This window comes from Camelus bactrianus, chromosome 7 (assembly GCF_048773025.1).
Source record: "Camelus bactrianus isolate YW-2024 breed Bactrian camel chromosome 7, ASM4877302v1, whole genome shotgun sequence".
Lineage (NCBI taxonomy): Eukaryota > Metazoa > Chordata > Mammalia > Artiodactyla > Camelidae > Camelus > Camelus bactrianus.
This window is the reverse complement of record NC_133545.1, coordinates 15817099-15835456: the sequence shown is the minus strand read 5'-3', so window position 1 is coordinate 15835456 and position 18358 is coordinate 15817099. Positions and strand designations below refer to the sequence as shown.

Here is an 18358-nt window from a genome sequence, read left to right as displayed (position 1 = left end):
TGCTTATATACATGTGGATCCTAGATGATGATGTAGAAGTAAACCTTATTGTGGGTTGTCATAAGAAAAAAAAAAGGAAAAGCATTGCATGATAAAGATATGAAAATGGGTAAAATAATGAGAAAACATTGGGTTCAAAACATGCAAGTCCTGAGGCAAAGAGTTTCTGTTTTATTTTTAGTAGACTGATCAATATAAAATTGTTGATTTTCATTTTTGATGAGTAATTTCACTTGGTTCAACTTAATGCAGCTAAACACTATTAAAGGTTTTAAGCAAGAGGGTGCAATGATTGGATTTATGTTGTGAAAAGATCACTGCCAGTGGAGGATAGATGGGAGGCAGATGAGAGGGCAGGGAAAAGATCAGTAAGGATGTGATTGCTTTGAAATAATCCTGTTCTGATACTGACTCCTTGTATTGGTTGGCTTAGAAATCTGTGTTGTTAATTACCCAGTGAAGTGTGGGCAGTAGGAAGTTGATTCATGCCAAAAAATTCACAAGAGATTGATAACAGTAGAATCAGAATGCCAATTTATTCACAATGAGAAATAAAACTATCAAGCAACTGAATTCTTGTGCTTATTGATGAATGCCATCTTTTTACAAGTGTAGCTAAATTCAAATCAATAGGTTATTTTATGGGATTGCAAGAAATCAGAGCAAGGGGAATTAGTGAGAGCCACTGCTAGCAAAATTTGTTAGCATGATCCCTAGTTGGAAATACATTTTACATAAAGACCTAGTTTACATCACACAAAATAGAGCTGAAACAAAATGTTTACAAATCAGAACATTCCCCTATTACTCAAGAGACAGTGATATTTTGTTATATTCTGTTTTTTTCAGGAACAAAATATTGATAAATAGGCCCAATAAATTGATTTCAAGATCTACAGCTTACAATTTCAATATCGCTGTGTCAGATCATCTTAATGTTAGTTGGCATCACAATGTGATAATCTAGTTTGAGGTGATGCCTAAGAGTGGCACCTTTACATTCAGGGTGAGGCTGCAGGCTACTCTCTTCAACAAATTCCCAGCCTTCACAATTCAGAGCCTGGGGCCATCACAGGCTCTGTTTCCTATTATCCTCCAAAACCTGCTGGGGGCCTTCTCTTGCCACAGCTTTTCCCCAGTTTCTGCCCAGGCCTGAGGCGATGAGCAGCACCTTGCTTGAACTGCTTCCACCTCACCTTGCCTTTACCCTGTTGAGCAACAAAGGCCTTTCTGGCTCTAGGTGGAACAGAAACAGAATGAGCCACCCACACAGCTGGCAGCCGGTGCCCTACAATGTAACTGTGCTGCTACTCAGCTCCCTATTTCAGATGCAACAACTTAAGTTTAGATATAAAGATGCAGTTCCACCTCCAGACTGATTGGACCCTTGGGTTGCAGGTGAAATGAGGACTCTGCAATTAGAGTCATGATCCAAAATACCCAAGATTCAGTAGGCCAGCAGCGGCCCCTGCAAGTGAGGTTCTGCCATGGAGAGTTGCCCCTTGCTACTGATCCAAGCTTCCTACTTGAACAGCAAACAGACAAATGCTTCCCAGAGATCCATTAGGTCACCCAAGGGTGAGTAGGTTAGAGGTTGGGGGCAATGATGCTGAGATGAGTTAGAGGTCAAGAAAGCCGATTCAGCCTGTCGTGGGAGTGGCCCTCTAGAGAGGCCCAGGTTCAAGTGTGGTCACTCCAACCTCTTTTTGTTGACCCTCAGTAGAAACGCCCTGCATAATTCTAAGTAGTACTGCCATTCATATCTACATTCAGGTCCTAAACTTGTTCTGGTTGTTGAAAGGATTTTGTACTTTTTCCAGCCTCAAGTCTCTGAGATGGGATTATTCCTACTAAAAGTGCTCAAAACACTACAAAAAAAAGAAGTAAACATTTTGTTAGATAATGCATGATTTAACAGTCAGTGACAGATAGTAAAGTGCCCTAGTAATTGGGGAATGAGGTCAGGAAAAACTTATCTTCTGAGATTACAGATTCATTCATTCAACTGTTTATTGGACCAGGTACCTTAGCTAGTTGCTGCCTGTTAGCTGTAAGAGGACGATGGTCTCTTCTCTCATATCCTTTAGTGAGACAGTTAGGCATTAAATAATTAATTTACCAAATAATTAATCTGAGAGTGAAACTAATAATGATTATAAACTATAAACTAAACTAGTGATTACACGGTTTATTGGATGAAACTGCCATTTGAAGAAATCCCATCTTGGTCCTTTCAGGCTGCTTAAAGCAAATATCATAGAGCAGGTGGCATATAAACAGCCGAAATTGATTTCCCACAGTTCTAGAGGTAAGTCCAACATCGGGGTGCCAGCATGGTTGACTGAGGATCCTCCTCCAAGTTGTAGACTTTTCTTTGTATCCTTGCAAGGCCAGGGGGTGAGCCAGCTTACTGGAGCCTAGTTAGAAGGGCATTAATCTCATTCATGAAGTCCCTACCTCCTAATGCCATCACATTGGATATTAAGATTTTGATATATGAATTTGAGGGGGACACACACATTCAGATCATAGCAAATTATAAGAGAGAGAGTGCAAATGTGTTACAAAAATTTGAACGACCGTGTCCAATCCAGAGACAGGAAAGCTTCCAGTCTCATCAAGAGGTGGTTGATTGAATCAATTCTGAAAAACAAAACAAGAATATGTTAACAGAAATAGAGTGGTCTCCTTTCTTAGGAAAAGGGGAGCAAAAAAACCTAGATTTGTGGCTTCCAGTGTCCTGTAGAGAGGGTCAGGAATAGCCTACCCAAAGATTTCAGCTACATTAGTGATATCTCTGGGTAGACACACTAGTAGTCTCTTTTGCCATTTACTCTTCTTATAAAATAGAATTAGGAAGAGCCATTGAATTGAATTCTTAAAGCCCATTTGGTCTTGATATATTAGTCTTTCTGTATATTGCTGATTTTATTTTGCTATTTTTGGTAGTTGTTCCTAATAAGGATTTTGGTGTCTATGCCGAAAAAATTGTAAAATTTGTCTGTATTTTTTGGTAATGTCATTGACTTTATCAGTAATAATGACCTCATAAAATTAACTAAGAACTGTTTGCTTCTCTATTTTCTTAAGGACCTTGTGCAGGATTGGTACCATTTCTTAAACATTTGTTGACATTCACCAAGTAAGCCATTGAGGCCCTGAATTTTCTTTGTAGAATAGTTCTTTGCCAATTCAATTTCATCCACAGATATGAAGCTATTTACCTTTTCTACTTTGGAAATTTTTGTCCTTCAGGGGAACTGATCATTTTATTTACATTGTCAAACATGTTGGCGTGAAGTTGTTCACAATATTCCCTTATTACCTTTTGAAGGTTTGTAGCATATTAACTGATGTTTCTTCTTTCTTTTTTGAAATGCAGAGAAGTGGGTTTAGATGACAGTCATGATAAACACAGTCATGTTCACTCAATATCCTCTTTCTTAATATTGGCAATTTGTGTTTTCTCCCTTTTTTTTTTTTTGATCAATCAAGCTAAAGATTTATTTTTTTTTCCCAAAGAAATAACAGTTGGCGTTATTGACTTTCTCTTTTTCATCTTTCTTTTTTCATTTTCTATTTGACTTCCATTTATTTATTGTTTTCTTCTTCCACATACATTTAATTTGCTTTGCTTTTCCAAGATGCTTAATCTTAATTCAGTTTAAATACTTTAAAATTTTGCTTGTGATATTTTTTCTTGGATCCATTTCAATAGTTTTTTCTCTCTCAATCTCACTCTGCCTTGTGCACCAACTTTTCTCTCCTGTATATTCATTCATTCAGCAAATATTTATTGATTGCCTGCTGTGAGGTGCTAGGTACTGTTTGAGATTCTTGAGAGACATGAGTGAATAAAATAAGTATCACTGCCCACACAGAACATATATTCTAGTGGGAGCTACTATTTTATGATTTGGCCTATATTTACTTACCTTCCTTTTGAAGTCTTGACATACTATTTCCTTCCTATGCCTCCATTATGACTTTACAGTGCTTATTTGCAACTAAGAGATGATACCAGTGACTTTTACATTAAAAAAAAATACATACGACCTCATATTTATACTTTAAACAGTTGGTTCAAACCTCCTTTCTGCATATATTTCCTCAATTTATAATCATCCTTTTGAGAGAGATGGTGTTTATTGGGAGATGTGTCCTTCTCTGTCATACTTAGGCCTTGTTCTGTCTGAACTCAGGAAGATGGACTGAATATTCATAACCATTGTCTAGCTTTGGGATTCAACTATAACCGAGGTTTCCTAACATTGCCAGTCAAAAAAAATTCTGGTATTATGCTGATTTAAATTTTTTCTTTTATACTTTCACTGTTTGAAAAATGAACAAAGGAAGGAAACTTGCAATGACTTTCAACAAAATTAACAACTTTTTCTGGTCACTTGTGAAGTGACCCTAGTTTTTAAAATAATGCATTAAAAGAAAAGCCCAAATAAATATAAAATGAAACCAAAAAAATTAGTAGCTGATCAGAGAATCATATCCAGAATATATGAAGAAGTTTTAAAATTCAACAACAGCAAAAAATCAGATTGAAAAATGGACAAAGAATTAGAATAGACTTTTTTTCAAAGGAGTTATACAAATGGCCAATAACCACATGAAAAGATACTCAACATGACTAATCATTAAGGAACTGCAAATGCAAATGACATACCATTTCATACCCATTGGAATGGCTATTATCAAAAAAACCAGAAAATGACAAGTATTGGCAATGAAGAAAAATTGGAAAGCTTGTGCACTGTTGGTAGGAATGTAATATAGTTTAACTGCTGTGGAAACACTATGGCAAAAAATTAAGCACAGAATTACCATATGATCCCAGTTCTGGGAATATTTCCAGAATAATTGAATGTGGGCACTCGAAGAATTATTTGTACACCCATGTTCATAGCAGTGTTAGTCACAATAGTCAAAATGTGGAAGCAACCAGGTGTCCGTGGATAGGTGAATGGATAAACAAAATGTGGTATATACATACAGTGGGCTACTCTTCAGCCTCAAAAAGAAAGGAATTTCCGACACCTGCTACAACATGGATAAACCTTGGCATTATGCTAAGTGAAAATAAGCCAGTCACAAAAGGACAAATATTATGTAATTCCTCTTATACGGGTGCCTAGAATAGTCATATTCGTAGAATTAGAAAGTAAAATAGTGGTTGCCCAGGGTCTGGGAAGAGAGGAGAAGAGGAAATTGTTTAATGAGTACAAAGTTCAGTTGGGAAAGATGAAAAAGTTCTGGAGATAGATGGTGGTGATGATTTGAGAACAGTATGAATGCACTTAATGCTACAGAACTGTACAGTTAAAAATGGCCATAATTTTAGGTTATGCTTACTTCATCACACACAAAAAAAGAATACCAGACTTGGTCTAGGCACTATGCAGATGTCATTTTAAAAGCTAAGAAGCAATAATATTTCAATGCTAGATAGTACCTTTTTTTTTTTTCTTAAACCACATTTTAAAAATGATTATTTTGCTTTGGTGGTGTCACACTTCTCACTGGAGACTGAAATCTTAAAATCACAGTAAATTCAACTCAGTTCCAGCAACCACATTAATTTTCCAATTTTAAAAACACTTAAATTAGTCTTATTACTACTTATATGCTTATTAAATGTGCAATTTAAAATGTATGGGGTTACACAACATGGCTGAGTTAGCACTTCCATGGGAACCTCATTAACAGAGTTCATTGATGCTATACCATTATTAATACAGTCGTCCCTGGCTATCCACGGAAGTTTGGATCCAGGACCCCATACCAGTACCAAATTCTGAGGATGCTCAAGTCCCTTATATAAAGTGGCATAGAACTTGCATATAACCTACACATGTCCTCCCCCCAGCATACTTTAAATCATCTCTAAATTACTTATAATACCTAATACAATGTAAATGCTATGTAAGTAGTTGCCAGTGAAAGGCAAATTCAAGTTTTGCTTTTGGGAACTTTCTGTAATCCCCCCCCCAATTTTTTCAATCCGTGTTTGTTTAAATACACAGCTGTGGAACCCACAGATGCAGAAGGTTGACTGCACTAATGTATCTTTATTAGATCTCTTATTCAATGGCTCCTTTTTCCTTTCTTTAATCCCATATTTTACCATCATTGTTCTTCAGTCTGATCGTCCTATGACTACGGCAGAACATCTTCCAAGTGTTTTGTGTTAAATTCATATGTTATTTTACTGAATATTCACAGCAACTCAGGGAAGATGTTATTTCTATTTTAATAGATGAGGAAACTCGGAGAGGTTGAAAAACTTGCTCACTATCACACAGTGAATCACTGGCAAGGTAGAAATTTAGATTCAGGGCAACCTGTCTCAGAAGTCTCACCTCCACCAGCATGCTAAACCTTACCCTGTTTATTAGTTCCTTCCTGAAATTTCAACTCTTCCACAAAGCAGGAAGAGAAGATACAAAATACACCTCACTGAAGAACGGCCCTAAGCCAAATGCAAGCAGAGAAATGATACAACAACAGCTTCATGTTAATGTGCCGTCTCAAAATCTCCTTTCTATTTTTGCATTTGTTTGCACTTGAAAATATTTCCTATTGTCCTTTGTTTCTGAGTTTACATCATGTCCTGAACAGTACAGTAGTTTATTTCAATTAATGCTTTCTTGTTCCTCGCACATAGTTTCACTTTGAGTATTCTTCTGATGGGATGAATGCTCTGCTCCCCAGCACAGTCACACAGAACTCAGTCACTCCCCACTCTCCCTCACACACTGCTGCCCGAGACCGGAGCCAAGTATTCATGCTAATTCCGAGAGTACAGTTCAGACTCTTTTTTGATCAGATAAACGGACTTTGCCACCAGTACTTTTACACTCCTGTGCTCCTGCTCGTTTTCCTGTTTTATGTCATGCACTGCTGCGCTACATGCCTGCTGTCAGGACCGAATCTGTAGGAAAACCTCTCAAGGAGATTCAAGCAGCTAATTCCTTGGCTGGAGCCCTGGTATTTTTCATAAAAGGAAATACTGGGTACCCTATCCCCTTCAGGTCTGTATTGGTAGTCCATACATCAGGAAAAAAGGACCAGCCTTCTTTTCCTAGAGTTTGCAGGCACTTGAAAGAGAGAGGGTGGTTTATGAAACTGTTTTCAAGGAGCTCACAGTGTAGTCTGGCAATGAGAGAAGACAGCAGCTTGACCTTTCCTCCCTCTTATTCATTCAACAAACATTTATTGGCTGCTTCTGGGCTGCCTCTACTCTTCTGTGTGCAGCTTTCAGTCCTGAAGGGCAACGTAGTGGAAATTACGGTACAGTATTGGAGAGCACAGGAAGGCATTTAATCCAGGCCAAAGTAGGAGTGGGGTGGGGGAAGGTGATGCCTGAGAAGAATAACCAGATGAAGGGCCCACAGGTATTCTAGAACCAGTAGATAGTGCCAACAACAACTTGGAGGGAGGGAAGCTGCGACTCTAGTAGCCAGAGGGAATACCCCGTGAAGAAGGGTCTGCACTAGTCAGGAGCTGGGGGAAGAGGGGCCTGGAGGGGCTGAGAGTGCATATCTAAGTAACTGCTTCTATCACTAAAGAAGAGCCTAAGCAGAGTAGATTGAAGAGGCCTGAAGGAGCCAGATCCCGAACAGCCTTGTGTGCCATTGTAAGAAGTGTGGACCTACCCTCAGGTCAATGACAAGAACTGGAAGGGCTTCAGGGAGAGGATGAAGTGATCCTTCTGATTACAGTAGAAAGTAAACTGGGAATGAGTGAGACTGGAGGCAGAAAGACCAATTAGGAGGCAGTTGGAGTAATCCAGCCTATGAAGGGAGACTCTTTCACAGGACCATTTGCTGCATTGTGGTTGCGGCTCTCTCGGGAAATCTGGGGCACATGTGTTTCCTACTCCATCAGAGACTGCCAGTGTTCCAAGGTCGACAGTTTCGCAACTGCAAACCCACAGCTGGCCGCTGACTGGGGTCAACACATAACAGTGAATCTGTCATGCCTGGAGTCTTCTACTGGCTGAATGTGGAAAATCACAGAAACTGAAACTCACCTAGATTTCTAAAGCTTGTCCAGAGGAGTTGTTGCAGCTCTGTAAATATGAAAACTTGGTCTTTGTCACTTGTTCACTGATCTGTTCCTCCACTCCCAGCCCCAACACACTTTCACAACCACGTAGAAATCCTACCATCTGTCCATTCAAGAGACACTTCCTTCATGTACTTTTCCCTAATTTGTATTTCCTGGACTCCAAATAAGAGTTAACTGTCCTGGAAAGATATATGTATCCTCATCCTCATGTTCATTAAAATATTATTTACAATAGCAAAGATATGGAAACAACCTAAATGTCCACTGATGGATTAATGGATACAGAAAATGTGGCATATATATATATATATATATATATATATATATAAATATTATTCAGCCATTAAAAAGAATGAAATCTTATCATTTGCGACAACATGGTTGGAACTTGAGGGCATTATGCTAAGTGAAATAAATCAGATAGAGAAGGATAAATACTGTGTGATCTCACTTATATGTGGAATTTTCAAAAAACAAACCATCCAAACCAAGCTCAGAGATACAAAGAACAGATTAGTGTTTGCCAGTGGCAGAAGCTGGGGGATAAGTAAAATGGGTGAAGAGAGTCAAAATGTACAAACTTCACAGTTATGAAATAAATGAGACATGAGGATGGACTTACAGCATGGTGACTATAGTTAATAATACTGTATTGCAGACTTGAAAGTTGCTAAGAGAATAAATCTTAGGTCTTATCACAATAAAAAAATTTCTGTGATTATGTGTGGTGATAATATAAACTAGACTTACTATGGTGATCATTTTGCAGTTCATACAAGTATTTAATCATTATGTTGTACACCTGAAACTAATATAATGTATATAATTACACCTCATTTTTTTAAAAAAGGAAAAAGAATTAACTGTTCTTATTTTAAGATTTCAAAGAATTTTGTGCTTATGGGTAAAACTCAAGTAATTGGAGCAATGAGTGAAATTACAAATAAAAGATCAATTAAACTAGGGCACAGACCTACCCTCGACCCTAGATAAATCACATATTGTTTAATTGCTGACTGCTTCCACGTTTGCAGTGCACTCTAACAACTTGGTTAAACATGTCCTAAGTAATTGACTATACTGCCATTGAGCACTTATTTTAGCTTAGAAAGCGTCTATTTTTATTTAACAAACACTCATGTAACACTAAATGTCAGGCACAGTCTAAGCACTTTACAAATAAGCTTCTTAACAACACTACCATGTAGATATTAATATTATTATCCCCCATTTAGAGATGAGAAAACTGAGCCACCAAGGAGGGTTTCAAGGTAATAATTAAGATACACAGAATTGGAACCCAGGAAGCTTGGTTTTAGGGTTTGTGCTCTTAGGCACAATTGCATATATGCGGCTCTTCTCTCTTCCAGTAGATCTTGGAAGCACCAAGCTCAGCAGATTGTTTTTTCCTGAGTTGTAACTGCAAGCCAGGGATGTGGCAGGAGCAGGGAATACAAACAGGAAAAGACACAGTTGTTGCTCTCTGGGAGTAAATCAGTTGTTTATTGAACATAACAAACCACAAAACTGTGGCTTAAACCAGCAGCCTTTTACTTGCTTACAATTCTGCAATCTGGACTGGGCTTACTTACCCATTTGCAGTCAACAGATGGCTCCATTATGAATAAAGGATCTGAGATGGCCTTACTCATGTCTGGCATCTCAGCTGGGATAGCAGGAGCAGCTGGAGGCTGGCTAGGCTTCTCTTCCCCTGGTCTTTCATCCCCAAGAAGGCTGGCTTGGATTTCCTTACATGATGTCTCAGGGCAGTAAAAAAAAAAAAAAAGCCAAAACCAAGAGTGGAAGCAGCAGGGCCTCTCAAATGCTAGGCTTGGAATGCACCTAACATCATTCCAGTGTACTTTTTTGGTCCAAGCAAGTCATAAGTCCCACCCAGATTCAGTGTGGCGGATGATTATATAATGGCTTGAATTCAGGGATGTGGGTGGTGGTTACTCGGTGGGTGGTCAACAGAGAGACATAGAAGGAAAGATAGGCATTCCAGATGGATAAAACAGCAGGTGCACAGATACGTGGTACAAGAAAGCATATTGTACTTGGGAGATAACAAATAGTTCAGAGTGGTTAGAGTAAAGGGCATGTGAGGAAGAATAAGGGTGAGGAGGTTGAAGAAGGGGCTGAATCAGATCAGGAAGTGGCAAGAATGCCTTGCTAAGAAGTTTCAAATATTATTCTTGGAACTAGGTCATTGAGAAATTTTGATTAGGGCAAACACACAATATGATTTGTGTATTTGGAAATCACTTTAGGGGCTATAGGGGTCCACAGGAAGGGGTGAGATGGAAATCAGAAGACCAGTAGGAAGGCTATTGTAAAATACCAAGTATAAGAAGATGAGACTTGAAGGGAACAATGGCATAAGGGGCAGAGAGGAGAAAAGGGGCTCTAGAAATATTTACAAGCAGGATGAACAGTATTTGGCAATTGAAGGAAGAATATGGAATGAATCCCAGGTTTCTGGCTTTGGCAACTGTGAGGATACAGGTGGTTGAGTTTTATGAAAAAAGTGCTCATTTAAGTTTTGGATTAATTGATTTTGAGATGACTGTGTGACAATCAATAGAGGTGTGAGGTAGACAAGTTGGATATACAAATCTGAATCCTGAGAGAGAAGGAACTGATTAAAGATATAAATACAGAATTCATCAGCAAACAAGTGGTAGTATGAGGCTATAGATTTCCCAGAAGCATGTAGAATGAATGGAGTAGAGGCTGGAAATGACCAAAAGGGAAGAGCTACATTTAATGATGAGAAGAGGAAGAGAAATTCATACAGGAAATGTAAAAAGAAGAACTCTAAAGATAGGAGTTTCCAGGAGGGGTGGTGCCCCACAAGTCAAGGGAGAAAAGAATTTCGAAGGTATCAGAAAAGCACCTGTGGGGTTTGACAGTTGATCACTGGTGACCAGATAAAGAGCAGTTTTAGAGTAGTTATGATGCCAATGTGCCAATTACTATGGATTGAAGGAACCTTTGAGAGAATGCTTATAAGGGGGAGTTGCAGGAGGTTAAAGAGTTCCTTCCTAGAAAGTGAAGTGATCTACCAAGAGGGAAGTGTGTGGGTTTAAAGAATGTATGAGGGGGAAGGCTCATAATAGTTGTGCTGAGAAAGAAAATCTTTGAATGCCACTTCCTGCCAAGTTTCTGCTCAATATTCTTCTTACTTTCACACTAAACTTCAGAAAAAAATCCCTTTGCCTTTTCATTCTCTCTTTCCCTTCACTCTTTTAAACCTCTTTCCTTGTAATCTGGCATTTGTCTCTATATAACAATGACTCAAAAAAAAAATCACCAGTGACTTTTGTGTTCCACCTAATGTACGTGTGTCACTCAATATTATTTGTTCAAAAGAATGACTATGCTCGCTATTCCTAACAACATACTCTGTGATTTTATCCAAATTATTTAATTGTGATTTCTAACGGTGAAATGGGAATATAACATCTATTTTCTCCCAATCTCAGTGAAACACTGGAGGAGTTGATAGTGAAGTTGTAAGGCACATGGAACATCTCTGAGATAAGTAGCTATAATTATGTCTCTCTAGTAGATTGTTTCAGGGATTAAGTGAGATAGAGTAATAGTAGTAACAACATTATGATGTAAAATTCTTAATAAATATCTGGAAAATGATAGCAAATGGTAATGACCATATTTTAGTTCGAAAATTAGCAAATAAAACTTAGCAAGTGAAAATAGAAGGTCTAGTTATTTGGGCATGTTTGGTTAGAAAAATATTTGGTGTTTATGAGTTGATATGTTTGGAAATTGCTTCAAAATAATCTCCCATGTTAGGGATAGGGTACAGGAATTGACTATGCTATGGAAGCTGAATGTTCATTATTCTAATTTTGTATACACGTGAAATTTTTGTAATAAAAAGTTATGGTTTCTTCACTGTATGCAACTATGTTGATGCAATACACTCGGTATATTGAAGTGTAATGAAAATTTAGTTCGTAACAGATTAAATGGCTTTTTGTTTAGACACCTTATACCCCACTCCACTCCCCAAAGTCAGGAGGTATCCAAGGGAGATTTAATTTGAAATGGACATAATGATTTGGGTTTACAAATTTTATAATATTATAAGTGGGTGTCATTTCAATAACTAATCTCATAAATTTTTTTTCTGTTCCATCAAACCAACTTTAGTAGTCATCATTAGAAACAAACTACAAGTCCCAGGATGCACTGCGCGATTAACGTCAAACCGAGGACTTGGCGTCTCCGAACCGGTTGCCTTCGCCTTATTTGAACGGGAATAATCCCGGCGAAAATTGACGTCCGTGGCTCAGAGCAGATTTTCGAATATTTGTACGCCTGGGTCGGTCGAGCGCGCAGCTCGGAGGGGACAGCGTGATACCTTTCTGATCAGGCGTCGCTCCGGGCAGCCTCACCCTTTCCTGGGGCTTCCGTGCGGCAGGAGGGCGCCGTTAGTGCGCCTCCAAGATGGCTACGCTGTTGGCGGTAAATTCGGGTAGGTGCGGCGGGGGCAGAAGGCAAACTGTGGGCGAGGTGGTGATCTGTTCTTCAGGGAGACACCTGGGTTGTGAGGTTCCTCGGGGTCCAGGCCTGCGCTTTGGCATTGTGGCCGCCTTCCCTTAGCTTTCAGCCTGGAGTCCCGCCCCTCCTCAGTTTGAATGGCGCGCGTCGGCGTTGCGGCTCCAGCCCTAGAGTTGGGGTTTGAGGGTCGAGGCAAGGAGGCTTGGTCCATTGGAACCGGGCGTGCAGTTCTTGCAGCCCAGGGCCGAGCCTGGTCCCTTCTGTTCCCCACTCCATTATGTGTTTGTGGTCCGGATTCCGGCAAGATAGACAAGCATCCGGCAATGCGGCCACAGGACCCGAGAAAGAAATTTTTTCAGTCATGAGCTCAGGCTGAAAGCTGGCACCTCAAAATAGGCATCGGGGCCCCTTATGAAGGTTAGGGGGTCCTGCAGGAAGCGAGATCCCTTTGTTATGAAGCCTGCAATCCGGAAGGTGGCCGAGGAGTGCCATGATTCCTAGCTCTGCAGGTGTGGCCCGTCCCTGGATGCTCCTGTACCTTTGGAGCGGATCTGCGGGGCGGAGCAGAATCTAGAAGGTAGTAAAGGAACTCTGGAAGGTTTGGATTGGGTCTTCGTTTGGCAATTCTCAATCTGGGGCGGTACTGCACCCCCTGGGGCGTTTGAAAGAGTAGGTGCATTTTGATTGTCACAATTCCTGGGATCCACTGCTGGTGCCTGGTGGGCTGGCCAGGGATGCCAGAAGTGCTGCAGCGACCCGAGCGTTCCTGAAAATGAATTTCCTGCTCAGAATGTCAGTGCCTGATTAAGATGTCCTAAGCTTCATGGGCATTTAAGGGCAAATCTGTGTGGTAAATGCTTGTAGAGAATCTCACTCAGGAGGACTTTTTCCTGGGCGCCTTTTCTTTCCGTTTCTATGCAGTCTTTTTTGGATGGGGCAGGGGGCGGGTGCTGGTTTGTTCTTTCCACACGACTGATATTTTTGAAAAATTGTCTAAATCTGAGTTGTGCAAATCAAGCCATTTCAGAAACACAATGATAAATTATTTTGTTATAATGAAGGATTATGTTTATTGAGCATATGCTTTTCCCCAGGTTCTGGACTAAGAGTTGTACTTTCATCTCATTTAGTCCCTTTTATACACCTATGGGGTAGTTGCTTTTAAGTACTCCATTTTACAGATTTGGAAATAGAGGCTTAGAGTGGTTAAGTAACTTCTTCAAGGTTATACAGCTAATAATTTGAAGCTAGTCTTTGATACTTATTTCTACATGCCCCTCCTTAAGCACAACCTAATTCATTTCATTACATAAAATTTAATATATCTGAATGTTAGTAATGAAGTTACTTCTTTAATATTGCTGTCTTGCCTTTCCACCCAAATGTAAACTAAGACAAGACTTGCATGTTATATGAAAGGTTAAATACTTTTCTTTAGTACATACTTATCCTAAGTTACTATCATTAAACAAACCATTGAAGGAAAAGGAGTTGCCAACAGCTGCAAAGAATATACATTGTACAATAAGGCCTTGTGGCAGGCATGTTTAATTGGCCACATAAAAAGGAAAGATTTGTAAAAGCCAAGAGTCAGAATTTGTTTTTAATTACATGTCCTGGGAAGCAACCCAAATGAATGAATGAATAAACAATGTAGTCTTTAGATATAATGGAATGTTATTCAGTCTTAAAAAGGAAATCCAATCCTGTGCTGCAAAATGAATGAAGCTTGAAGACATTCTGCTAAGTGGATTAAGTCAGTAACAAAAAGACAGATATTGTATGATTCTACTTATATGATGTATTGAAAGTAGTCACATTCATAGAAACAAAGAATGTTGGTTGCCAGAGGTTAGAGGGAGTGGAAAATGGAGAGTTGTTGTTTAATGGGTACAAAATTTCAGTTTTCCAAGATGAAAGAGTTCTGGAGGTCTCTTGTACAACTATGTGAATGCCCTTAGCACTATTGAGCTGCACATTTCAAAATGTTTAAGATGGCAAATTTTATGTTATGTGCTTTTTTACCACAATTCAAAAAAAAAAAATTAAACATGACAGAGTTGTAGAAGGGGAGAAAAATAGAGGTTGTAGAGTTCTAAGTCCTATGCTCAAGTTTCAGCTGAAGGATTTACTAGTACTGTGACCTGTATCATCCGGGCTGAGTAGACCTATGGCTTATTTGTAAGCAGCCTTTAACGTTGACTGTCCTTGGATGGCTGGCGGGGCATCCTGTCCTGTTCACAGCAGTGACTATTTCAGGCCTTTTCCACGCTCATCAAATCTTTAACCTCCAATTGATCCCTCATTGTCCTAATCACAGAGAAAATAGAAGCCAACGGGCACAAACTCTTTTTTTCACCTTCAAACCTACAAACTGAAATATATCTGCACTCTTTGAGTCAGTTTCCCTATGTCTTCCTGTCTAAGGTGAATCCGACCCTTTATGCCCTTCTCCCTATTACCCCCTACCTTTCTTTTAAATTTACCTCTCTTTCTTTCTCCTTTTCCTTCAGTTAATCTCCCATCTTTATCTTGATCTCATGCCTCACTGCAATTACTGTCCTCTTGCTTCTTTCCACAATTCAGCCTTTCAGAGATTCATCAGTATTCACTGACTTCATTTTCTTACCTCCTCTTCCTCCGCTCACTCTAGTCTGTTCCCATCCTGCTAAACAGCTCTCAAGGTTTACATGCTTTTCTGTTTCACTGAATCCAGCAGACATTTAAAATCTTTATCTTACTTGATCTTTTAGTCTGATCTAAAGACCAGAATCTTTAACATGGGCTCGTAAGTCCTGCAAGCTGTGTCAGAGGCCTCCCTTGCCAAAACCTTCTCGGTGCTCTAGCTCTCTTGGCCTTCCCGGGTCTTTGAGAGTGCAGTGTTCCCTCTTGCCATGGGGACCTACATGCTGTCCTCTTTTCCAGAAATGTTTGTTTACTGCCTCCCACTCCCAGTTTTATCCTTCAAATTTCAGCCCAGTCATCACTTGCTCAGTGAATGCTTCCCTTCCCTGACCTCCCTGGCTAGGCCAAATTCACCTGTTATATGATCTTTGCCCTGGGTACTTCTCCATCATAGCACTTAACAAATTGGATATTGCACTTTTGTATGACTGTGTTGTAAATGTGCTTCCTCACTATACTGTGAGCTTACCCACACCTAATACATGATGGATGTGTGAATAAATGGGATTTGCTGGAGGTACCCTCAACGTTTAGGAAAATAAGTGTATTTCTCAAACAAATCACTATGTTAAAAATACATATTTAGTAATTTGTAAAACATTATAGCCTCCTTTTATTTGTAATCAGTAACAGGAAGATATTTACCAAAATTAGTCATATCAAAGACAAACTGAAGTTAAAGCTTTGTCATCATCATCTTCTGTCTGTTATGTGTAATGTCAATGATGGACTCAGGAGGCTGGTATACTTGGGGGGTTTTTTGTGTAGATTTTTGACCTGTTGTTGGGTTCCTCCCCAGAAAAGGGAAAAAATGGAATTTTCTGTAGAACTCACTGAGCTTATTCAACCTAAGTATGTATAGTGCAAAGAATTTTTTTCAGAGATTCTATTAAGTGTTACTTACACAGACAGTATACTTTTGTTAACTCTTTGTCAAATTTTTAAAATACCTCTGGTAAGGCAAGTTTCAAATATGCCTGAGTCATTTTCATAACTTTCCTTTATACCCTTTGCCAATCAGTTACCAGTTCTGACTCTACCAACAGTCCTTGCCTTTCTGTTTTGCTTCCCTCATCCTGGTTTAGGTTCCGTCACTTCACGAGCAGCCTACCCTACCCGTCATCCTTGGTACCTGACGCTGCCTGTTCTAGTTAGTCCTTCATCACACCAGTGTCCAATTTCATTTTGTCATCCACTACTTGAAACTTTCCCATTTACTAATAGAAAAAATTTCATCTTGGCCTAGAATCCAAGGCTCTATCCTTTGCAGCTGGAAAGAGCCAAGAAAATGATCTCTAGGGAAGTCAGCTAGTCACCATCCAACTAGCACCTCACAGGCAGTCACCAGGATCCAGGGTTGGGTCCTCATTTTAGCAGGCCCAGAACTCTGATACTTGTTAGTGTATCCAGAGTTTATTAGATCCCAGTAAGTGATTTTCTCTAATCAGACTCAGAAAAGAGAGATATATAAACCAGTATGCCAATTTATTGATGTTTAGTGGGAAGTGTGTCTGCATGAGTACTCATATGTTATTTCGTCAACACATTTTCTACTCTGGGAATTTATATAACAAGTTACATTTTTTTATCAGAAGATTGACAAGTATAGGATTAAAGCAGGAGAAGCAAAGCAGGGAGTAGGATGATCGCTCTCTGTGTGAGGGCTAACTGATGATTCCCATTCTCCCATGTCCCCACACCAAAGACCTGACGCATAACTTCCTGCCCTGTCCTTCAGATTAGGTTGGTTTCTTTCTTTTACACGTGCTCATAGCACTCTGTACTTCTCCATCATACCTTTTATTAGACTGGTGGTTGTGTTTTGAATTCTGCATTTAATGCCTGTCTTTCTTGTCAGTCTAAGTTCCATGAGGCCTGAGATCCTGTCTGTCTTGCTTGGTGTGTTGTCCTTGGTACACAGAAGGCGCTCAGTAAATGTTTGTTGAGTGAATGAATGATCCAGCTTGACTAGTTTAGTCTATCCTCTCCCTGCACATCCCTTCTTTTTTTTTTTTAAATATTAATAACCAAACTTTTATGAACTATTACTACAAAGGACTTAAGCAAGAGGGAGCATAAAGTTTAGTGATCTTTTAGTAAACATTTTTAGCATACCAGTCTTTGTAACCAGATATTTTTTAAAAAATCAAACTTATAAATACCATTGCTTTGTATTCAACTGGTGTACACAAAAATAGGATAATAAATGGAAATACATGTTCTTTATAGCATTTCCACAGAAAGTGTTCATATTTTTCATGACAGTCAAATCATTTAGCAGTTACATATGCTACATTAACTAAAACGCAGGTATTCTTTATTGCACATTTCAAAGTTGTAAGGAGGCTCTGGCTTACGAGGTGATTTTTATTTTGGGGAGGTGATTTTTAAAATTGTTTGGCTTAAAAGCACATACTGCCCGGGCAGCTTAGTTCTAAAAACAAAACTTTTATGGGCTCTGTTTTAAAGCCTGTGAACAGTCCTGGCTGGTGCTCTGAGAGGCAGAGGGGGCTCATCTCTAGAGCCAGAAGGCGGTAAGTCCCTTGGAGCAGAACCTGCACATCCCTTCGGGAAAAAAAAAAAAACAAAACCCAAAATTGCCGAGTACTTTGCCTTCTTCTGACAACGTTGTTCATAAGATTGTAATGCATTTAATTAGGTTACAGTTATCTTGCGTGTCATTCTGACTGTCCTGGTAACTTTAGTGGGATTTGTGTTTTCTCAGATAGCAGTTAAACATGTTTGCAAACCACCCTTTACGGTTTAAGCTATACTTAATTCTAGGATTCATCTGTTGAGTGAGTGAGTGGTTTTGACTAGTTTCTCTTTCAGAGTCTTTGTAAACACATGGGGTACTATATCTGGTTGTTTGCAAACAGAAACCTTGGGCTTCAGGGTCATGTTTTTCAAACCATGCTCAGTAGCACATACCAAAAGCTCTGTGATACCCATTGTTATTATCTTTACAAAGAAAATGTGACCCTTTTTATGTGAGTTTACAAAAGAATTCCATATTTCTGTTTTAAAAAAACTAATTCAAAATTAAAAATTGAAATATAGTTGA

The 18358-nt window shown here is 39.2% G+C and overlaps 1 protein-coding gene across 1 annotated transcript in view; it reads left to right on the top strand.

Moving 5' to 3' along the window:
* The first annotated feature begins 12421 nt into the window (after positions 1-12421).
* NUP205 (nucleoporin 205) overlaps positions 12422-18358 on the top strand; it is a 65238-nt gene continuing 59301 nt past the window's right edge. Inside the window, exon 1 of the mRNA XM_045511004.2 lies at positions 12422-12583. Within this exon, the coding sequence (XP_045366960.2) occupies positions 12556-12583 (28 nt within the window). The 5' untranslated portion in view covers positions 12422-12555. The remainder of the gene's footprint in view (positions 12584-18358) is intronic.